This window comes from Elephantulus edwardii, unplaced genomic scaffold, assembly GCF_000299155.1.
Source record: "Elephantulus edwardii isolate Elephantulus edwardi_28Jun2011 unplaced genomic scaffold, EleEdw1.0 scaffold00233, whole genome shotgun sequence".
Lineage (NCBI taxonomy): Eukaryota > Metazoa > Chordata > Mammalia > Macroscelidea > Macroscelididae > Elephantulus > Elephantulus edwardii.
The window spans coordinates 1,121,421-1,143,707 of record NW_006399983.1 but is presented as its reverse complement, the minus strand read 5'-3'; the positions used below and the strand labels follow the sequence as shown (position 1 = coordinate 1,143,707).

Here is a 22,287-nt window from a genome sequence, read left to right as displayed (position 1 = left end):
TTCATCCAGTCCAGTTTCTCATTATTTGCTCAGCACACCAGCTGAATATGCAGAATGAAAAGAAACAACCCTGGCACACACATTTTCTGATATTAAATGATAGAGTATTATCTACTTCTGTATCTCAGTGACTACTTTCTTTTCTATAAAAAGATTCCACATGAGACAATTAAGTACTATGGAATTCTCATTCTTTTTAATGTTGAGCAGAATTGTCTATGCTACACCATTGAATGCCTACCCATAGTCAACAATTCATTTGTAAGCACCTTTATGATGCTCTCTATTTTAAACTAAGATCCATCTGACAACCGCAGCATTCTTATTTCAGGTCTTCTTCTGAATCAAGTTTGAATTTTTCTGTTGACGTACTGCAACAAGCATTTTTAAATTTTCTTCAGTAAAACTTTATTTGCATATGATAGCGTTTGACAGGGAGCTCTGGTGGCCTAGTGTAATTTCTACATTCTGTTAAATAAAATTTACTTGGAATGGGAACAAATATGGATTTATTCCAGTCAGCCGGCCAGGCAGCTATCCTCCAAATTTCCTGGAGTAGACCAGTCAGTGCTCTCAATGTTGCATTCATTAGTTGAAATTGGCACCAGAAAAGAACGTTTAAAATAATCTTAAGTGCTAGCTATTATTCTCTTCTCATTAGAAATGAGGAAACTACAGTTCAAAGGGCTACAGAACTTGCCAAGCGTTTCTGGGTACAAGCAGGAACTCAAACAGACACATGTACATCAGTGTTCACTGTGCACAATACATAAGGTGCAAAAATAACCAAGAGGTCAAAATATCTTGTCTATCAGTGTACAAACAAAACATGGTGTAGCCATACATTTAAGTATTATTTAGCCAAAAAAATGAGAAATTAAGTCATGATACAAACTACATAACATTCATGAACCCTAAAATCATGCTGAGTGAAATTTGGGGGGGGAACCACAAACAAACAAATAAATCAAACCTACAACTCACTACCATTGAGTCAGAATCAACTTATGGGTGACCCTTCAAGGCTGTAAATTGCACAAGAAGAGAATGTTCATTGCTCTTCCTTGGAGCCACTGGTGGATGTGAGCCTTTAGAGAGGCTTGAACTTTGGGTGAGGAGGGAACCTCTACAGACAAATATTAGAGGTAACTCGTGGTCACTGTGAAGCCGGACACAGTGACACTGATGAGTCATATGCGAGAACGGTTACTCATGGTGGACAGTGTTTGGTGAAGTTCCCCAATTAAAAACTAGTTTGGAAGCAGGAGTGGCATCCACTTCCACAATAGCTTGCCTCTGGAAACCCTATGAACCAGGAGAAAGGACAAAAGTTATACAGGAGGTGTCCAGGACTTTCATTCATAGGGTCGCTATGGGTCACTGTGAGTCGCCTGCAACTCAACAGCATTTAACAACAACAACTAATGCAAAATGTTAGCTGCCATTAAGTCAGCCTCCAATTCATACCAATCCCGTATATAACAGAATAAGACCGCTGTAATTTACTGGCTTATTTACAGAGAGTGCCAAACCTTTATTCCTACCCCACCTTAATTCAGAAGCTCTGCTGAAACCTATTCAACATCGTAGCGATGCACAAGCCTCCACTGACTGATGAGTAATGGCTGTGCAGATGGCTGTGATGAACATTAGCTGGAAATTGAACATGAGACCCCCACATGAAAGGCAGATTCCACCACCAGACCACCACTGGATGAAAAACATCTGAGCACAATGGTGATGATTTTTCATAACATGGAGAATGTAGCTAATGGCACTTTAAAATATTAAGATAACAAATGTTTTATTATGTCTAATTTCCCCTAATCAAAATTAAAATACCGAGAGTAAAAATAGAAGGTCTAGGATCTCACCTCCATCCTCTTGGCCCTGAAATTCTCAATCCAAGTGCAATGAGGTTGACAAACACAAATTCAACAGTACTGCTTTCCTATGCTTATAAAAATCCAGCTGCCATCAAATTGATTCCTTTTAATTTTTTAAATTTTTTTTTATTTTTTTATTTTATGTGCATGTACCGTCAAATCAGATCTGACTGGTACAGGAGGATATTGCGCCTCCTTCTCCGGCAGAGTATCTGGTGGACTCGAACCGTGTTCCTCTGGGATTGCAGTGCAGCTTCTTGCCACTAGGCCACCAGAGCTCCCCAAATTGATTCCTACTCAGTGTTACTTCATGTGTGAGAGAGTGGAACTGCTCATAGGATTTTCAATGGTTGATCTTTCAGAAGCAGACCATCATGTCTTCCTTCCAAGGTGCTCTGAGTGGACTTTAATCTCCACCTTTCAGTTAGCAGCCAAATGTGTTAAGCTTTCTATTTAAGGGTAGTGTTAAGCCTTGACAGGTGGGGAGGGTCGGGCTGGGCATCCTCTTTGCTTGCACTGAAGGCAGGTAGGTGACCACGTGTGTGCAGTGGGTCCAGACCACATCGTGCATGAATCTGTGGGCACATAGGACCCAGGGGAATCCTTGCCATACCACCTGTCAAAGCCCTGGTGGTCTACTTCCCCAATTCCCTCTACACACAGGTCCTTTCCCCTTTAGTTCCCCTACTCTTATGTTCCTGTGTCTTCGAGTTCCTCTAAATCCTATGGTTCCCCTTTCCTTGCAGTTTGACAATACCACTACATTTTCTAAATTAAAAAAATCTATAAAATGAAAATAAAGAGTCATTTCAAATCTATTTTGCTCATGTTACAAATAAAATTTGCATGGTCATAAGCATTCCAACCTTTCTTCTCCACCTGCTTTTCCTCTCCAATCCAGTGATGAATTCTTGCAGCCAAAGTCCACAGTAGTAGAAACTGGACTCTGTCTTAAAATCAAAGAGCTTATGTATAAACGGAGCACACAATAATAGATTCTCAGAAGACAAGAGAGGCAGAGGAAAGAAGGAAGATATATTACTGAAAGTGTAGAAGAAAACGTTTTGCAAGGAGAAGCAGAACCCTGGTTGGTTTACCAGGAGGGACCAGAAAAGGAACTTCTGGAAAATGGTAAAATATGTTCTTCTTACCTTCACGCCACCAAGGTAAATATGAAGGACAGGGAACAGAGACATTTCCTGGAGAAGAATGAGGCCAGCATGCATACCTATCAAATGTCCCATGACAAAACAAACCTGCAAGAGGAAAGAGAGAAAAAACAAGCAATCAAGCAAACCAACCAGTTGCCATGGAATTGTCTACAACTTGTTTCAGCCCCTTGTGTGCAGAGCTGAACTGTTCTCCACTGATTTTCAGTAGTTGTGATATTCTGGAAGCAGACATCCAAGGCTTTGTCTTCTGAGTAGGTTCAAACCACCAATCTTTAAACTAGTTGTTATGTACCATCATGTCCGAATCAACTAATCGCTGACCCTCTGTTGGGATTTCAGATGCAGTAATTAGCACAGGAATTGATTGTCCATCTTTCTCCCACAGAGCAGCTGGTGGCTTCAAACCAAGTACCTTTGGGTCGGCAGCACAACTCCTTACCACTAAGCCACCAGAGCTCCCAACACATTAACCTCTTGCACCACCTAAAGGACTCCTCTGCAGAGAGAAAAGGGGTCCAAGTGAGGAGCAGTGCTTGAGCATAAGACTCATGGAAGCAGGAAAAAGCTACCAAGGGCCCAGAGCCCACCTCCCCAGCATTGGGAGCTGATGGGACCTGTGCAGAGAGAGACCAGATGGGTCAGGGATGAGAAAGTAAAAGGAGGCAGAACAAGAATGCTTAACACAACCCCAAATCTTGAGGCTCTGTCTGCTCTGTGACCTCTGGCTGTGGTCCAGTCAATTATGTCAATGGGTACGTCACACTGACTTCAGTTTATTTTATATGGCCTGAACTCTCACAGAAACTTGGGTTCAGGAGAACACTTGAAGGTTCAGCCAGTGGCCTTCTGTTCCACAGGAAACTAAATAGTTACTAAATTTTCACCAACGAGATCCCAGAGAGGCTTCACTCTGTGAAACATACACAACTGGTGGACCTGAGACAACCTGTGGAATTGTGAAGGATTATAGACACATATATCCAAAACAAGAAATTTATAGTCACATTTCTTCATTTGAAGAATATTAGAATTACCTGAATCATGCATGCCTTCTACATTTGTTTGTCAACTGCTCCCTGCCTCCAATAACTGCTATACTTAGGGGTTTTTTACATATATATTTAAAATTAGCATTTTACATTTGCAAAAATATCTCCAAAAGGGAAAGGGTAGTTGGCAAACAAATAGTAAGCATGTGTTATTTTCATAAAAATAGGGTAATCTAATGTCCACTAATGACCTAGGATGACAGAAGAATCAATGCCTTTACGTTGTAATGCTAGGGAAGAGTCTTGAACATACCATGGACCACCAAGAAAACAAATAGGTCTGTCTTGGAGAGGTTAAAACCAAGTTTCTCCTTGAAGGCTCGGACTCTGAAGCTCCATCTCACATACTTTGGGCATGTGGCCAGGAGAGACAAGTCCTTGGAGAAAGATATCATGCTTAGATGGGTAGAGGTCAGGAAAGGAAAACCCTGGATGAGATGGATTAACTGGGGCAATGGGATTAGGTGTTGTCAGACTCAGAAAGATTGGCGTAGGATAGGGCTGGGCTCAGAGCTATTGTACACAGGGTCGCTATGAGTCATGGTTGACTCAAAGACACAAAACAACAACAACAATGTCCATTAGGAAATATTCAAATAATATGTCAAGCTCAGTGGGTGTATTATAGCTAGAACTTGACACTAGGGAATGACAAACATAAAACCAAGCCTTACAGGCTCTCAAAAATCAAATGAAGGACTTCGCTCAGGCTATGTCTCAAACATTCGTTCATATTTGTCAATCTTTGACCCCTAGAGCAAGCCTCATTCCACCATCTGCTCCCTATTAGGGTAGAACTCAGGGGCTATTTGGAGTGAACAGCCAAATAATTGGCATCCAAACCCTGCAAACACAGAACTGGTAGGTTATGAGCTGACTTGAGACACTTTAAAAGTCTGGCTGTCAGGTGTGAAAACATCACGGGTGTGATGGTGCTGGCTGAGCTGCCAATGGGATGGCTCCAGATGAAAAGAACCTGCCTAGCTCTAACCTCAAAAACTAGTACTTCCAAAGTGGGAGGCTGTTGTCTTATTATTATTATTATTATTAATTTTAATGAAACTTTACAGAGACTAACATGCTGGCCAGCTTGACCACTGCACTTCCACGTCTCCTTCCCTTTCAACAAGAACAAAACCCTCATTGTCTTCACTTTGGTTCTGGTCATAGCAATCCTTCAACAGGTTTCTGGAGCTCTTGTTGTTGTTGTTGTTGTTGTTGTTGTTATGTGCCGTCGAGTCGCTTGCGACTCATAGCGACCCTATGTATAACAGCCCTATACTCCGCTCTGTCCTGTGTCAATCGCACTGTCTCCGACACTCCCATCCCAATTATCCCAGTCACTGAATCAATCCACCTCATAGAGGGCCTTCCTCTCCTGCGCTGTCCCTCCACCCTCCCAAGCATGATGTCCCTCTCCAAGGACCGGTCTCTCCTCACAACATGTCCAAAGTATGTTAGACGGAGCCTCAGAATCCTTGCCTCCAAGGAGCCACCCGGTTTAACCCTTTCCAGGACAAATCTGTTTGTTTTCCTAGCAGTCCATGGTATTCTCAATACTCTTCTCCAGCACCACAGCTCAAAGGCATCAATTCTCCTTCTATCCTCCTTGGTTATTGTCCAACTCTCTGATGCATAACAAGTGATTGCGAAGACCATGGCCTGTATCAGACGCACCTTAGTCTCCAGAGAGACACCATTGCTCTTCAGTACTCTGGAGAGGTCCCTAACAGCAGGCTTTCCCATGGCAATGTGCCTTTTAATTTCCTGGCTGCTGGAGCGCTTAGTCTTTTATATTTATATTTATATTTATATTTATATTTATATTTATATTTATATTTATATTTATATTTATATTTATGTTTATGTTTATATTTGTATTTGTATTTGTATTCATATTCGTATTCATATTCACAATATCCATTTCCATCTATATCTACATCTACATCTATATCTATATATCATCTATATCTATATATCTATATTTATATTTCATTTTTTATTGTGATTATAACCAAAGTTTACAGAAAATTTGGATTTCCATTCATTATTTGCTGCACATTTTCCTCCTTACCCCCACCCAAGTTTGCTTTTTAAAAAAATAATAATAATTCATTCACTGCATGATTTCCTCCAGAGCAGAATGCCCATTTTTCGCCCTCAGAGCCACTGTTGTATTCAAACTGCCAAAGTTGCGACGCCTTTTGTTCACATTGCAACACATGATGGACAACACCACTGGAGTTCCTGTACCCTTCAAAAGAATCCCAAATTAATTCACAGCAGCTCTTCACATCATGTGTGTGCGCCATGGCAGATTCTTGTTGCTGTGTTTTTGTTTTTGATCAAGATGATGACATCAATATACATCACATCTTACATGTTCTATTTTAGAATAAAAAGTGAAGGCCTATGGTCCCTCCCTTTCAACTTGGGTAGACCTTTCTAACATTTTTAGTCACTGAACATCTCAGAGATGGCATCATGCAGCTAACAGTTGGCCATTGAAGACAACATGTCCTCTAGTGATGCTTGCTCTTGGGACCCCACCACGCTGTGAGAAAAACGTGTGCGGAGTCCACGTGGAGACTTTCCAGGCAACAGTCCCAGCTAGACTCTCACCTGACAGCTAGGTCAACCAGCCAGCATGTGAGCATCAATAAGGTACTGTCTCAATGAGGATGCCCATGTGTCTTGTCTGAATTCCCAACCCACAGAAACCGTGAGAGACAATAAATAGTTATTGTTGTGGCAAGCTGCTAAGTTTGGGGGCAGTCTGTGATTTGACGGAGAGAACTAATACGCATGCTTACCAGGAGGCTCCTGGAGTAAATCTTTTAGACACTTCTCTTTGTACTGAGCCCACTTCTGAGTTGTCTCTTCCAGAAGAGTACCTGTAACCTGAGCAGACAAAAATACAGTGACCTACAGATAGCTGTAAACACAGGTCTGGCCCTGTCCTCAATTCCCAACATGATCCTCAGGCCTCCCACTCAAGTGTGCCTCACAGAGTACAATGCAACACATGAAAATTTTGCATCCACCCCATACTCTAGTTATATTGATTTTATAAAATATAAAAGAGTGCAGCCCCATAGAAAAACAGTTGCAAGCACCTAAGACTGTGGATCCCAAAGAAGGAAGTAATGCACCGAGAATGGAACAAGAATACATGAGGAAAGGACCAGGATGCATGATGGGCCTGCACCATCCCTCCAGGAGGGCCCGTGGGTCCAGAGTCAGAGACACTGGCACATGGATGCTTTTCTGCTATATGAAAGCTGTGGGGTTTCCTCTTCCATTAAAACAGCCAAACAAATGAAAATCCAAACCCAATTTTATCAAATCAAGTCTCATTCAGACCAACCTTTTTACAGAGTAGAACAGCTCCTTATGGTTTCCTTATGGCTAATCTTTATAGAAGTAGATCACTAGGCCTTTCTTCCACAGTGCAGATGAGTGATTACAAATCATCAAGTTTTTCCTCCACTTAGAAACTTCCCTGTTTGGTTGTTGTTGCTGTAGTTATGAGGTGCCATTGAGCCAACTACATACATAGTGACCCTATGAATCTGAACCTTGCCATCCTCACCGTGTCTGATATTCTCGTGCCCACTGGTACAATCACTGTCAATCTGTCTTGTTGAGGGGCTTCCTCTCTTTCTCTGACCCTGCCCATTTTTCAGGATGGGGTTTCCAAGGACGATCTCCTCCTGAAAACAGGCACAAACTATGTAAAAGGAAGCTTCTCCATTCTTGCCTCTAAGGGGCACCCTCGTTGCACAGAGATGATGAGAATAGTGCAAAACAGGGCAAAGTTCAGATCTATTATTTACCGAGTTGTTATGAGTTCCAGTCCATTTGATGGTGCCTGACAACAAACATTATGCTTGAAAAGGTGGAGGAATGGCAAAGGAGAGGAAGTCCTCAACCAGGTGTGTTGTGGGATGTTGGGGAGGAGGTAGGGTCTCTGGCCTGGACAGATCACCTGAGCTCCAAATAAGTGCAAGCCTCACAACAGCCTTTAATATAGGGTAGAGAAAGTTCCCCTGTGACTTGAGAAAGCTCGCCACCTGGGAAGACGGCTGCCGCGTCTGTTGAGCTGGGAATGGTCCCCACGAGGCTGAGGTTCTCCTAACCAATACACATGGCCCATGTCTGTAAGCCCACCCTACTCTGTCTTCCTGTTTACATGTTTGTATATAAGTGCACTGCAGTCCCAATAAAATTGAGCTGAATTGACTCTCTGATCCTCTCCCAGAGTGGTGTATCTCCATCGTGCTTACTCCCATCAGGTTGTCACTGTAGGTTGCCGATGAACAGACAGCGACACAGTGACCACAGCAATGTGGACTCGAGTGTGCCAGAGATTGTGAGTTTGGCACAGGATATGACAGAGTTCAGATCTATTCTTTATTGAGGTCATTATGAGTTATGCTCAACTCAACAGCTCATCATCATCATCATCATCATCATCATAAACAAGATTGCTTTTCAGCATTTTGGAGAGGGGACAGAAAATTTTCCCAGTATAACACATCTGCTGATTACTTGATTGGTGTTAAGTGCTTTTTGTGCATTCAAGTAATTAAATTGTTGATTCCTCCAGTCTTCTCTCAACCTATTGGTCCAGATGTAAGGATTTGTATTGTCTTGATGTTGCAGTGTAATCCATATCAAAGTCTTTAATCTTTTGCAGGAAATACTTCAAAACCTCCTCACTTGTAGCAAACAAGGTTGTGCCACCCACACAGAGCAGGTTCTTGTTCTGTAGAGCCTTGTTTTAAAGAACCTTGGAAATATAGCACAAATTTTTCTGGCTTTCTAGATAATTAGGTTATCTAAAATGTCTAACTGGGTATCTTTACCAGTTTGTTGTTTTAAAAGGGTTGTTTTTTCTTCTACTGTTTAACAGTGAGAGATATGGAAAAGGGAATCACTTTGTAGTTGACCACTTCTCTCCCTAAAATCTTGAGATAGTGACTCTTCTCAGTCCACATGACCTCACAAACCAATGATTGCTGTGACCTATCACATGTGTCCTTAATGGTGGTCCACATGTTCATCTCCCTCACAGCTTCCTAAGTTCCTTAAGGGCTGAGATACATCCATCACCTCTGCATGCAAACTCCTGGAAAGAGGAGTCATCACCATGATTGATGTTGCCTCGTTTTACAAGAAACAGAACCCCTGCCATTAAGCAGAGGATAGCTGGAGTGGGGAATGCAGAGAAGAGGGTTAAAAATGTGATCTGAGCTCAGATCACTTAATCAATTTACTTTGATGTTTGTCTCTTCACAAAAGGAGTAACTCACATGGTTTCTTGAGCAAGGTAAATAATCCAAAGTTTGAGACAGAACAAGTGTAACAATAGGGAATAATAAAGTCTGTGCCATTGCAGAAACACTTCATCTAAAGGCATTCAAATTCAATTAAACACACACACACACACACACACACAGAGTTTACCAGAAAAAAGGGTAGGTAGTTTGGGGGATTTTTTCATACTAGGCCAGGTAGTTTTCAAGTCATGAGTAACTAGCTCAATATACCTTGTTTCTTTACATCATCTTTGATAAAGGAGAGTTAGCAAAAATTAGGGAACCATCAGTGGAATGGAGTGAAGCAATAGCTACAATAGTGAACTCAAACATACATATAAAATCGTTGCTCCTGAGTGCTGCACTGTATTCCATTATATGAATGTATCATAATTTCTCAGTACATTCCATTGTGGTTGCACCTCTGGGCTGTTTCTATGTTCTTGTGATGGTGAATAATGCCGCTATGAACATTGCTGTTTAAGTCTCTGTCTGTGCCTCAGTTCTCCTTTTCTCATAATTTACTATCTAACATGGGAGGGATTGGAGAGCACTATGCTAAGTGAACTCAGTCTCATAAAGACAAATACTGTAGGGGAGCTCTGGTGGCCTAGTGGTAAGGAGCTGCAACTACAATCCCAGAGGCGCACGGTTCGAATCCACCAGATGCTCTACTGGGGAAGGAAGGACAATCTCCTCCTGTACCAGTCAGATCTGATTTGACAGTACACTCACACAAAAATAATAAAATTTTTTAAAAATTTAAAAATAAATTAAAAAATACAAATACTGTATAAGACCATTACTGTAAAACGAGTATAAGTATCCAAGGGGGTGGTGCTTAATCAGAGGGTCACAGATTTTCATGGGTAGAGGGAGGGATGGGTTGGGGAGAGGGAAAGATTCAATGTGAAAGATAGTGTATGTGAAATTTGTAAGTTAACCGGTAGAAAATATTAAAAAAAAAAACATACATACAAGTTCATGGGATTCGCATTGTTCTAAAGGTCATGAATATGGCATACAATCAGGCAATGTTTCATTCTTTTACACATAAAGTCCCCACGAATTATATGTAGTCTACTCAACAGTAACCAATCCTTCTCTTGCCCGTACACCTGCCTAATTTCTCCACCCCACACACAATGACATTCCTGAGGGGGATTGTGGTGGGTTTCTCTGCCCCTTTTCAAGAAGATCACAAAGTTACCTTTTTTCTTTTTTAAAAATTGTTATAGTATTTTTTATTATTAATTTTAATGAAAGTTTACAGACTTTGAATTTCCATTCATTCATTGTTGCACGTTCTTCCCTGCCCACCCCTTCCCCCCAGTTTGCTTTTCTCTTTGAATAGTAAAAAAAAAAAAAAATTAAAAAAAATTTATTTCATTGTTAGACAATCCCTACCCCGTCAGTCCACTCCACTATGCAGTCTTCATTCTGGACTCCTGTCATGGCAATAATACCTAATCATATATCCCTTTTAAATTGTTCTCTCCCTCAATTATTTCAATGCAGTATACATTTGGTAGTTCTGATTTCTTTAGGGTATATTCCCAGCAGTTTAATTGATGGGTCAAATGGCATTTCTATTTACAACTTTTTGAGAAAGCACCAAACCACGTTCCACAGTGGTTGAACCATTTTACACTCCCACCAGCAGTGAATAAGGGTTCCAATCTCTCCACAACCTCTCCAGCATTTGTTGTTTGCTACTCTCTATTGAGCTTTGCTACTGTTGCTGGGACCAAGTTAACTTTTTAAAGAACTTGTATGGTAATCACTGGACTAGAGGTTCACACCCTCTCTTAGTTAATAGCTCCTATGTCTCTGTTATTTTTTTTTTCTCAGCACTTCTAGCCAAAAAAAAATTTCAGTAGGTCTTATTTAGTAGGTGGGCTCAAGCTACTTAATAAATATGATGTCTTAATAGCTTAATACCTACTGGGTGCTACTTCATTACTTAGTGCCAAAGGGAAGCTAGAGAAGATAAAGAAAAGTATTATAATAGAATGTGCAGAGAACTGGAATTGGAAAATAAAAAGGGAAGAACTTTCTGGGCACTTCTCAAATTGAGAGAACTAACAACTAAAGTTAAGCTTTGAGTCACAATATTGAAACATTTTAACTGAAATATTAACACTGAAAAATTTCAGGAAGCATCATAGGAGCATGATAATGAAGGACAAAGTTGGAGCTTCATCAAAGGTATTGGCAAAAAATAAGACCCCACGAATTGATGGGATACCAAATGGCATGTTTCAACTAACAGATGCAGCCCTGGATACACTCATCAGTTCATGTCAGAAAATTTGGAGGACAGTTGTCTGGCCAACTGATTGGAAGAGATACCTTTTTGTTACCATTCCCAAGAAAGGTGATCTAACACAATGTGGAAACTATCAAACAACATCATTAACATCACATGCAAGCAAAACATTGCTGAAGATCATTCAAAAATGGCTTGAACAGTACATTGATTGGAACGGCCAGAAGTTCAAGACAGATTTAGAAAAGGCCGTGGCACCAGGGATATCATTGCTGATGTTAGGTGGATTCTGGCTGAATGTAAAGAATGTCAAAAAGATGTCTCTTTATGCTTTACTGACTATGCAAAGGCATTTGACTGTGTGAACCATAACAAGTTACGGCTAACCTTGAAAAGGATGGGAATACCAGAACTCTTAATTGTGCTCCTATGAAACCTATATCTAGACCAACAGGCTTTTGTGTAAACAGAGCTAGAGAACACTACATGGTTTTAAATTAAGAAAGGAGTGCATCAGGGTTGTATCCTTTCCTCATACTTATTAAATTTGTATTCTGAGAAAATTATTTGAGAAACTGGGCTCTATGAAGAAGAATGTGGTAATAAGATTGGAGGAAGACTCATCAATTACCTGCATTATGCAGATAACACAACTTTGCTTGCTCAAAGTGAGGAGGATTTGAAACACTTGTTGCTGAAGATGAAAGAATACAGCCTTTAATATGGATTACATCTCAACGTCAAGAAAACAATCTTACCACTGGACCAATAGGTAACATTATAATAGATGGAGAACAGAATGAGGTTGTCAACAATTTCATCTTACTTTGATCCACAATCAATACACTCAGTACCAGCATGCAGGAAATCAGGAGATGTATTGTATTGGGAAAGTCTACAATAAGGGACTTCCACAAATTATTGAGGAGCAATGACATCATTTTGAGGACTAAGGTGCATCTGATTCGGGCCATGGTCTTACTTGCTATGCATCTGAGAACTGGATAATGAGTAAAGATGACAGAAGAAAGGTTGATGTCTTTCAGCTGTGTTGTTGGAGAATAGTATTGAATATCCTCTAGACTGCAAAAAAAACCCAAGTATGTCTTGGGGAAAGTGCTGCCAGAGTGTTCCTTGGAGGAAAAGATGATAAACTTTGTTTCACTTATTTCAGGCATGTTTCTAAGAAAGGGTATTCCTTGGAGGGGAATTATCATGCTTGGAAAAGTGGAAAGTCGGTGAAAAGAGGAAGACCCTCAGCCAGGTGGATTGACATTGTGACAGCTGCAATGGGCTCTAGTGCGTCAGGAAGTGTGAGGATGGCACAGGATAGGACAGGGCTCATATCTGATGTTCACAAGACCACTATGGGTCGTATTTGACTCAATGGCACCTAACAACAACACTGGGTATGTGTTAAATCCTTAAAATCACATTAGACAATGCCATATTAATTTCCTATTCTACTTTGATTGTCATGTGATACTTGCTTTTGATCACAGCAAGTGGAAAAATGCTGTTTTGCAAAGATATGATGACATTAAAAGGAATGTATTATGATCTAATGTCCAAACTGTGAATGGCCTCGAGTTAGTACTTTGTCGTGTCTGGCAGATGTCATCTATCACTGTACGTACACTGAAAATCTAAAATAAAATCTAAAATATCTCACAGTACTGCTGTGAGTTCCCAGAAACACTCTGAGGTGCCTTAGACTTAGAACCATGAAATATAAATTATCACAAGAATTATAATTATTATGAAAGAATGAGCATTTCATTTTTTCATTATCTAGAGTTTTCAATATCTACTGACAGCACATCTCTCTGAGTTATAAGCCAAGAGGCAAGCAGTTTATTAAATAAACATTCTAATGGAATCATAACTGAATCTATACATTAACAGATTAAACAGATAGGTTTAAAAATGAGTAATAGGTTCTAGGGTCCTCCAAGTCATCACAAAAAGATTTTGTAAAATTTTGTGTTATTTCTATGATCCAGAACTTAGTTAAAAAAGAGATTATTAAATCTTCCAACTATGATAGCTATTTCTGGACTAGAATTCTTCTATGCCACTACTCTTTGTAATGAGTAATATGCATAGTCAAAGACAGAAAAACAAAAACCACTAAAACACGGTGTTTGTTAGGTCTTTGAGTCACAAGTACTTGTACTGAAGATCTGTGATGTTAGCTTAAAAGTTGGCTTTCCTAGCCATTACATTAGCCCCCCTAGGGCTAACTTCTGGGGCTATAGTTAAGCTACCTTAACCATAGGCACATGGTGCTGCATATCACCAACAGCTATAGGACTAGGATAAAAGAGAGTGCTTCCCACACTAAGCAACAAGACTTTAGGAAGACTGGAGCAAGACCCTGATGAGAGTGAGACCCTGGTGGCAAGACCCTGGTGATGGTGGCGGAGAGACTGTGGAATTGCTGTGGAGAAACTGTGACAAGGTGTAACCAGAGGAGCCCTGAAATAAAGGTCACAGTTAAAGGTTTTGCCATTCTCGTCCAATGATTGAAGAAGCTGACTTATAACTGCTCTGAGGCAATGATTTTTGTAAATCTAACTTGGGAAGGACTGGAGAGCATTATGCTGAGTGAACTAACTTGGTCCCATAAGGACAGATACTGTATAGGACCATTATTGTAGAATGTGTGTGAGGATACAAGGGGGGAGGGAGAGATCAGAGAGGTGAGGGTGGGGAGGTTAATCATAGGATTGCACAATCTCATGGGTGGAAGGAGGAGTAGGTAAAAGAAATGGAAATATTCAGTGTGAAAAACAATGTATACAAACTTTGTAATAAACCAGTATAAAATAAAATAAAAATTTTAAAAGGCTATTTGGTACCAAAAGTGGTTCTAGGGAAACAAAATCATAAGAGTTGGTCTTATAAATTGGTTTTTAGGTTTAAACAATTTTAAAAGTGCTGATGGCTCATCTCCATTATTAAAGACATTTCCACTAATATATGACATGAGGTGACAATATTAATACATAAAATGTCACTAACAATAACTCAAGTAGAAGTGGGACTTGGTAACATTCATCAGTGTCTTCTGCCTCAGGTGATGCCCTGTGCTCCAGGTTCTGCCACAGTTGAAATCTCAGACAAAGATTCAGTAAGTAAAGCAGCTAACCTCAGATGTGGGTTCGGGCTGATTCTGTTGACAGGACTGATTCAACAGAATTTAGAAGCTCAGTGTGTCCAGCTTTCTGATTATCTTTCCATATGTCCTTGTCCCAAGTGTCAAGATCTAATTTATTCTGAATAAATGTCTTCAGTTTAATTTCAGACACCAATTGAGGCTGGAATTTCAGTTAGTGTTGTAAATGGCCACCCTTATTATACAATTTTAAGTCTGGTTTTCAGCAATATCAACTTTGTTACAAGACACAAGCTTTTCTTTCAAGACACAATTGGAAATGTTGAAATCTTTATTGTGACGTTTGAGTTCTGACTCAAAAATCTTGAACTCTTGTCTTTCTTTTAGTACTTTGTCTATCATAAGACTAACCAACCAGCTTCCCTAAGCTGGTCATCCTCACAAAATTGTAGGAAAATGTCAAACAATGACAAACATATTAGGTATTCTCTGTTCTTTGTCAAAATCCGTTGCCACAGCCTCTTCTAAACCCAGCTTGAACTTCTGGCAGTTAAATCTTAATGAACCCCAAAAGGGGAAGTATAAATTGTAACCCAGGGAGAGATAATGCTACAGTCCAGAAGCAGGGCTTGACTTTTCCAATATGTACAAACAGAAACCTAGAGAATATGAGTGAAAATGGCGATTAAGGATGTAAGATAATGGTGCAGAAATACTAACTTGGAACAATCTAAACTCATTGCTTTCGAACCATTAAGCACTGATTCTTCAGTTTCTTAGCTCAAGAAATTAAGAAAGGATCAACAGTCTATCTGATTAGTTGATAGAAGCATGGACTACATGGTAGCCTAAACTAAGTCAGATGAACTATCAGATCTTCTTTGCTATACTGTAGAAGGAGGTATACAAAAGATTTTAAGAAAAAAAAAAAACTCAGACTCATTGCTATCCAGTTGGAACCAAGTCACGGATGACTTTCCAGCAAGTTTCCTGGAGACTGTAATCACACAGGAGGAGATCGCCCATCTTTCTTCCACAGAGCAACAGGTGGAAACAAACTGCCAGAAAAGTGTTGCCTTTTATATGGGCGGTGCAACTCCCTGCAGATTGCCACCAGAACTTCCTCCAACCAAAGGCTTAATGATACTGATATCTTACGGTGAATTAATCATTTTAGACATGCAGACACGGAATCCCTAGAGAACATATCTTTTACACTGATGAGAAAAAATTTGTGAGTAGAGCCTGCCTCAGTGTTGTAGAAGACTGCTGTAGAGAACATTTTACATAAACTAGACTTAACAGTGTGAATTTTCAGCTAACTAAGTAAGAGTTGGTTGGATCTCACGATGGTAGGGGCCAAGTGGCAGATTTGATTGACAAAGACAAGATGGGCAGGGTTATCATAACGGACAGCACATTCAAAGCAGTTATCCAAATAGTCTTCTGGTTTATATGGATTTATGATGTTGACTACTTAGTAATAGTGTCCACGGAATGAAATAGATTGGAAATCTATTTGCTGTGTACTAAAGATAAAACTGTACAAAAAGAAGAGTTCTAGGTCAAATCAATAGCAGTCTAAGTTGAGCCAACAGTCAACTCCCAGACTTGAGCCAGTTTACAGACTCATAGATCATTGAATGAAGGGGAAGATGAACATCCTTGAGGAAGTACCCTCTATATTGCCACAAACAGATACTATTAATCTTTCTTCCAGTCTTCCCTAAAAGCACCTTCACCCTTTTACAAAATTAACTACTCAATTGAGTAAAGGAAATAATCAGAATTTTAAGGAATTGCTAGACACTGTCTCTGAAACGACACTAATTCCAAGAGATCTAAAACATGACTGTGGTCCTTCAGTCAGTGTGGGAATATAAGGAGGTTCGGCCTTTGCCGGAGCTGAAGCCCATCTCACAGTGGATCCAGTGAGTCCCTGAACCCATCTTGTAATGGTTTACTCTGTCCCAGAATGTGTTATTGGAACAAATATATCAGTAACATGCAGAACCCCCACATTCAAATCTTGAAATGTAGTGCAAGGGCTAGTATAGTAGAAAAAGCCAAGTGAAAGCCATAAGAACTGCTTCCATTTGTTGATTAAACATTATAACTAATCAATTACATTAATAAATGGTAATTAATATAAAGCAAAATGTCTATGAATGATTGGATGAAAAATCAATATTATTTATAAATTTTCATTCAAATAAAAAATTATTTAAAAAAAACTTCAACCTACCTCTACCAAAGAAAATAATAAACCAAAGGCAAATGGATATTGCTGGAAGAATTACAGACACCACTGCCATCATAAAGCATTTGAAGTGTGCAAAGTCACAATTCTCACAACATCCTCATTTAACACACTTATTCGGCCTGTGTAAAAAAATCATTGGATTTAATATGACAGCTGATTACCATATATTTAACCAGGTCTTAATTCCCATTGAAACTGATATTTCAAATTAGTTTTATTGCTTGGAAAATAAAAGTGCTGGTATTAATCTAGCCAATACATTTTTCTCCATTCTTATTTCAGAGGATCATCAGAAGCAGTTTGCCTTCCTACAGCAGGACCAGCAATACATTTGTATAGTTCTACATCAGAGGTATATTAACTCTTAAGTTCTATGTTATATCTTAGTCTGTAGGAATCGTGATTGCCTTTCTGTTCTACATGATATCACACTGATCTATTACACTGATAACATGCTGATAGGACTTAGTAAGGATGTAGTATCAGTAACTTATGGGTAAGATATGTGTGTGCTTTTGTTGTTGTGTGCTAAAGAGTTGAAACTGACTCACAGCTGACCTTCCAGGGGGTTTTCAGAGTCAATTAATCACACAGGAGATTACCCAGCCTTCTCCCATAAGCAGCTGGTGGATTCCAATCACATGCCTTCAGGACTGCAGTGCAGCTTCTAACCACTAACCCACCAAAGCTCCCTCTGTGTAATGTTATTGTTGTTAAGTGGCATTGTGTTAGGTATGACTCTTAGTGACCCTATGAAGAACAGACCTGAACCCTGTCCCTATCCCTTGCCATCCTCACAATCTCGTACATATTCAAACCCATTTTTTTCAGTCACTGTGTCACTCCATCTAGTTGAGGGTCTTCTTCTCTTTAACCAACCCTCTACCTTTCCAGGTATAATATTCCTCTCCAAGGAATAGTAAAATGTTCAAAGTATATGAGACAAAGCTTTATCATCTTTGCCTCCAAGTAGCACTCTGACTGTACCTTTCTCAAGATATATGTTTGTTATTGGGGCAGTGGATGCAGTACTATTCTCCAACACCACAGCTCAAAGACATCAAAGACAGAAGAAGAACGGGTGCTTTTTGTGCTAGAGGGTGGGAAATGAATTCAATGAAAAATTCAGATGCCTTCTACCTCAGTGAAGTATCTTATAGGTTAAATGGTGTGGAAAAATTCAAGATAGTCCATGAGAGAGATGTTATTATAATAAGCTCCTTCAACAACTAAAAAGGAGCTATGACATCTGGTGGACCTCTTTGGATTTTGGAGAAAACACACCCCTCAGGTGGGTATGCTACTTTGGCCTATTTATCAAGGGAACAAGGAAGCTACTAGTTTTAATTGGGCTTGTTGTTGTTATTCATTGTCATCAAGCATGACGCATAGCGACCCTATGAACAAAAGACCTGAAGCCTTTCTATAACTATCATCCTTTCTCAAGGTTCATAGAGCTTCCAAGAGGCATAATATTTAGGAAATGGATGCCACTCCTGCTTCTAAGTGGGGCTAGAACAAGAGCATTGTCTGCAAAGGTTTCATGTTGTTGTATAATCCTCTCTGCTACTTGGCCCATACAATCAGGCTGATTAAATGGAGCTTGACATGCCAATGACAGATATAAATTTGGTATGAGTTTATTTGGAGTCTTAGACAGGCTCTATGTTCAATCATAGTACAGATCCTCATGAGTTGAGAGAACAGTCCTGTCATCCTTTACAGATAATGCTGTTGTTGTTGTTGGATATGTGTTGCCGAGTCGACTACAACTCATAGCAACCCCATTATGAACAATGCCTCTGAACCCTGCCCTATCCTGAGCCAATCTCACCATCTTTAACATACCTGCTACTATTGCCACAGTCACTGTGTCTCAATGTTTCAATCCATTTCATCCAAGGTCTTCCTCTCCTGTGCTGACAGTCTATCCTTTCAAACCTAATGTCCTTTCCAAGGATTGGTTCTTCCTGGCATCATGCCTAAAGTATGTGAGATGGAGTTTCAAAATCCTGGCCTCCGAGGAGCAACTTAGTTTCATCCTCGCTAGGACAGATCTGTTTGTTATATAGTCCATGGTATATTCAGTACTTTTCTCCAGTACCACAACTCAAAAGCATTCTTTTTCTTCTATCATCCTTAGTTATCGTCCAGCTCTCAGATGCATAGCAAGCAATTAAGAAGATCATGGCCTGGATTAGGCATGCTTTAGTCTTCAGACTGACATCATCGCTCTTTCACACTCTGGAGAGTTCCCTTAACAGCAGATTTTCCTAAAGAAACTCATCTATTTATTTCTTGACTACTGGTGCTAACAGTGCTGACTGTGAATCTAAGTAAGATGACATTGTTAAGAACTTCAATCTTTCCTATATCTATCATGATGCTGTCAATTGGTGGTGAGAATCTATGTTGTGTGGTAGGGTTTTTTAGAATCTATGTTTTCTTAATGTTGAGACGTGATCCATAGTAAAGACTGCAGTCTTTGACCTTCTGTAGAGTCCTCTTCAGTTTCAGCAAGCAAGGTTGTGTCATCTGTATAACACAGATTGTTGATGAGTCTTCCTCATTCTGCTTCATAAAGTCAGGCCTTCCACATGTTCTGTTCCACATATAGATTGAAAAGGTATGGAGAAAGGATATATTCCTAACATACTTCTTTCTTGAGTTAGAACCTTGTATTGTCTCTTTGTTCTGTTCACAGGACAGCTTTCTGGTCTAAGTATAAGTTTTGCATGAGCACAATCAAGTGTTCTTAGGTTCCTATTCTTCTCAGTGTTAGCTACAATGTGTGATCCACACAGTCAAATATCATTTCATACACATCCACCTGGTACTCTCTACTTTCAGCCATGATCTATCTGACTTTGACAATAATATCCATAGTGCCATGGTCTCTTCTAAACCTAGCTTGTATTTCTGACAATTCTCTGTTAATGTATTGTTCCAGTTATTTTGTTAACAACCTTCAGTAAGATTTTGCTTGCATGTGACAGTGATACTGTTCGATAATTTCCACATTATGTCAGATCACCTTTTTTTGGAATGGGAATAAATATGGATCTCTTCCAGTCAGTAGGCCAGGTAACTGTCCTCTATTTCTTGGTGCAATCTAGTGAGTACATCCAGACCTCTATCCATTTGTTGAAATATGTCAACTGGTATTCCTTTGATTCCTGGGGTCTTATTTTTTTTGCCAATTCCTTCAGAACAGCTTGAACTTCCTCATTTATTACCATTGCTTCTTTTAAAAAAAATTATTTCATACTGGTTTATTTACAAAGTTCGAACCATTGCCTCTTGATCATGTTGTTTCATGAAATTGGTCTGTGTCAGTCAGTTCTTTTTTTGTGTGTGCAGTGATTTTGTGTATCCCCTCAATCTTTTTTTGATGCTTCTAGGATCATTTGATATTCTTCCCATAACATCTTTAAATACTGCAACCCCAGGCTTTAATTTGTTCGTCAGTTCCTTCAGCTTAAGAAATGCTGAATAATTTCATTCCTTTTATTTTCTGACTCCAGCTTTTTGCACATTTCATTATAATACTAAGTCCCCTTTTAAGAAACATCTTTGGCTTGCTTCTTGCCTTAGTAGAGTCGGAATGCCCTGCCATGGACCACCAAGTCACCATGCAATCTGAAATGTCCATCATAAGTTAGGTGTTATTTGAGTCACAGAGGTCTAAATTTGGATGTGTCCAGAAGCATCTGTTATTAAATGGATGTAGTATAGATAAGGACTGGGCTCAAGCAGGACTCAAAGGCATAAGTAAATTACATGAGGAAGTGACAGAAAAGCCCATGGTACCCATTTTTATCACACTGCCTTCCGTTTTCCACTTATCACCTGTGGTCTCATGAGGAATTACTCACAATCAATAGACTTGGGAAGAGGAAATTCATGCCGGTTTTCAGATTGTTCTGTATAATTTGCAAGGACAACTCAGTGGTGGGGTCCAGCAGAGCTGCAACCCCTTTTTGATACCTTCCTAAAGAACACCGATGAAGAGAAATTCTTCTAATAGAAAGAGCTTTGAGCAGGGCACCTCACTGTTTACTTTTCTTGAAAGGAGAAATGGTTAGACACATGGTTGTATACCAATGCATGAGCCAATGGTATAGCAGGATGGTCATGGACTTAGAAGAAACCTGATTGGAAACTGGTAACAAGAAGGTACAGGGGGGAAGAATGTGGATAAACCTTTCTAACTGGGCCAAAGAAATGAAGATAATTGTGTCTCGTGTAAATGTTCACCAAAGAGAAGACCTCAGCAGAGAAAAAGTGTAACAATCAAGTGACTAGGGTGACATGCTCTGCGGAAACCAGTCAGTCTCTTTTCTAGCCACAATATAAAAAATAGTCAGTGGACTCATGAACAAAGTGGTCACGGTGGCAGGGATGGAGGTTATTCAGGGGCTTATCAACATGGACTTCCACACACAAAGCCTGCCTTGGCTACAGCAACTAACTGCTAAGTGCCCAATCTGCCAACATCAGATATCAACACTTGGTCTATTATATAGAACCATTCCTCAGGGTGATCAGTGAGTAACTTAATGGCAAGTCGATTACTTTGGACTTCTTCCTTCATGGAAAGGGAAGTGTTGTGTTCTGACTGGAATAGAAATTTGTTCTAGATACAGATCTGCCTTCTCTGCATGCAACACTCCTGCCAAGTCTACCATCCATCCATGGATAGACAGAATGCCTTTTATCCACTGTCATAGTATTCCACACAAAAGTGTCACAGATAAGGGACTCAATTTATGGCAAAGGAAGTGTGGCAATAGGTTTATGCTCATGGAATTGACTGGTTTTATCATGTTCAGCACTATCTGGAAGCAGTTGGCTAGATAGAAAAATGTGATAGCCTTTAAAAACAATAATGGCACCAGCTAGGTGTCAATACCTTGCATTGTTGGGGCAATATTCTCCAGGAAGTTGTATATTTTTTAAATTTTTTATTAATATTTTAACGGACGTTTACAGAAAACCTGATTGAATTTCCATTCATTCATTGTTGCACAATTTCCTGCCTACTCCCCCTACACAGTTCACTTTTCTCTTTAAACAGATTATTTTACCGGCGCTGGCTGAAAATCGCCTGTGACTTCATCCATAGCCACTGGTGAGAGTCAGTGCCCAGAGCCATCAGGGGCTTTAAGCTCGTTGCCCACTGCTGTGGTGTGGACAGCTGAAACCCAGG

The 22,287-nt window shown here is 39.9% G+C and overlaps 1 protein-coding gene across 1 annotated transcript in view; it reads right to left on the bottom strand.

Moving 5' to 3' along the window:
• The window catches only part of GLP2R (glucagon-like peptide 2 receptor), a 145,293-nt gene that overhangs the window by 111,086 nt on the left and 11,920 nt on the right, over positions 1 to 22,287 (bottom strand). The window contains exons 2-3 of the mRNA XM_006898576.1: positions 6,921 to 7,008; positions 3,038 to 3,142 (exon numbers count right to left, since the gene is read on the bottom strand). Coding sequence (XP_006898638.1) covers positions 3,038 to 3,142; positions 6,921 to 7,008 — 193 coding nt within the window. The remainder of the gene's footprint in view (positions 1 to 3,037; positions 3,143 to 6,920; positions 7,009 to 22,287) is intronic.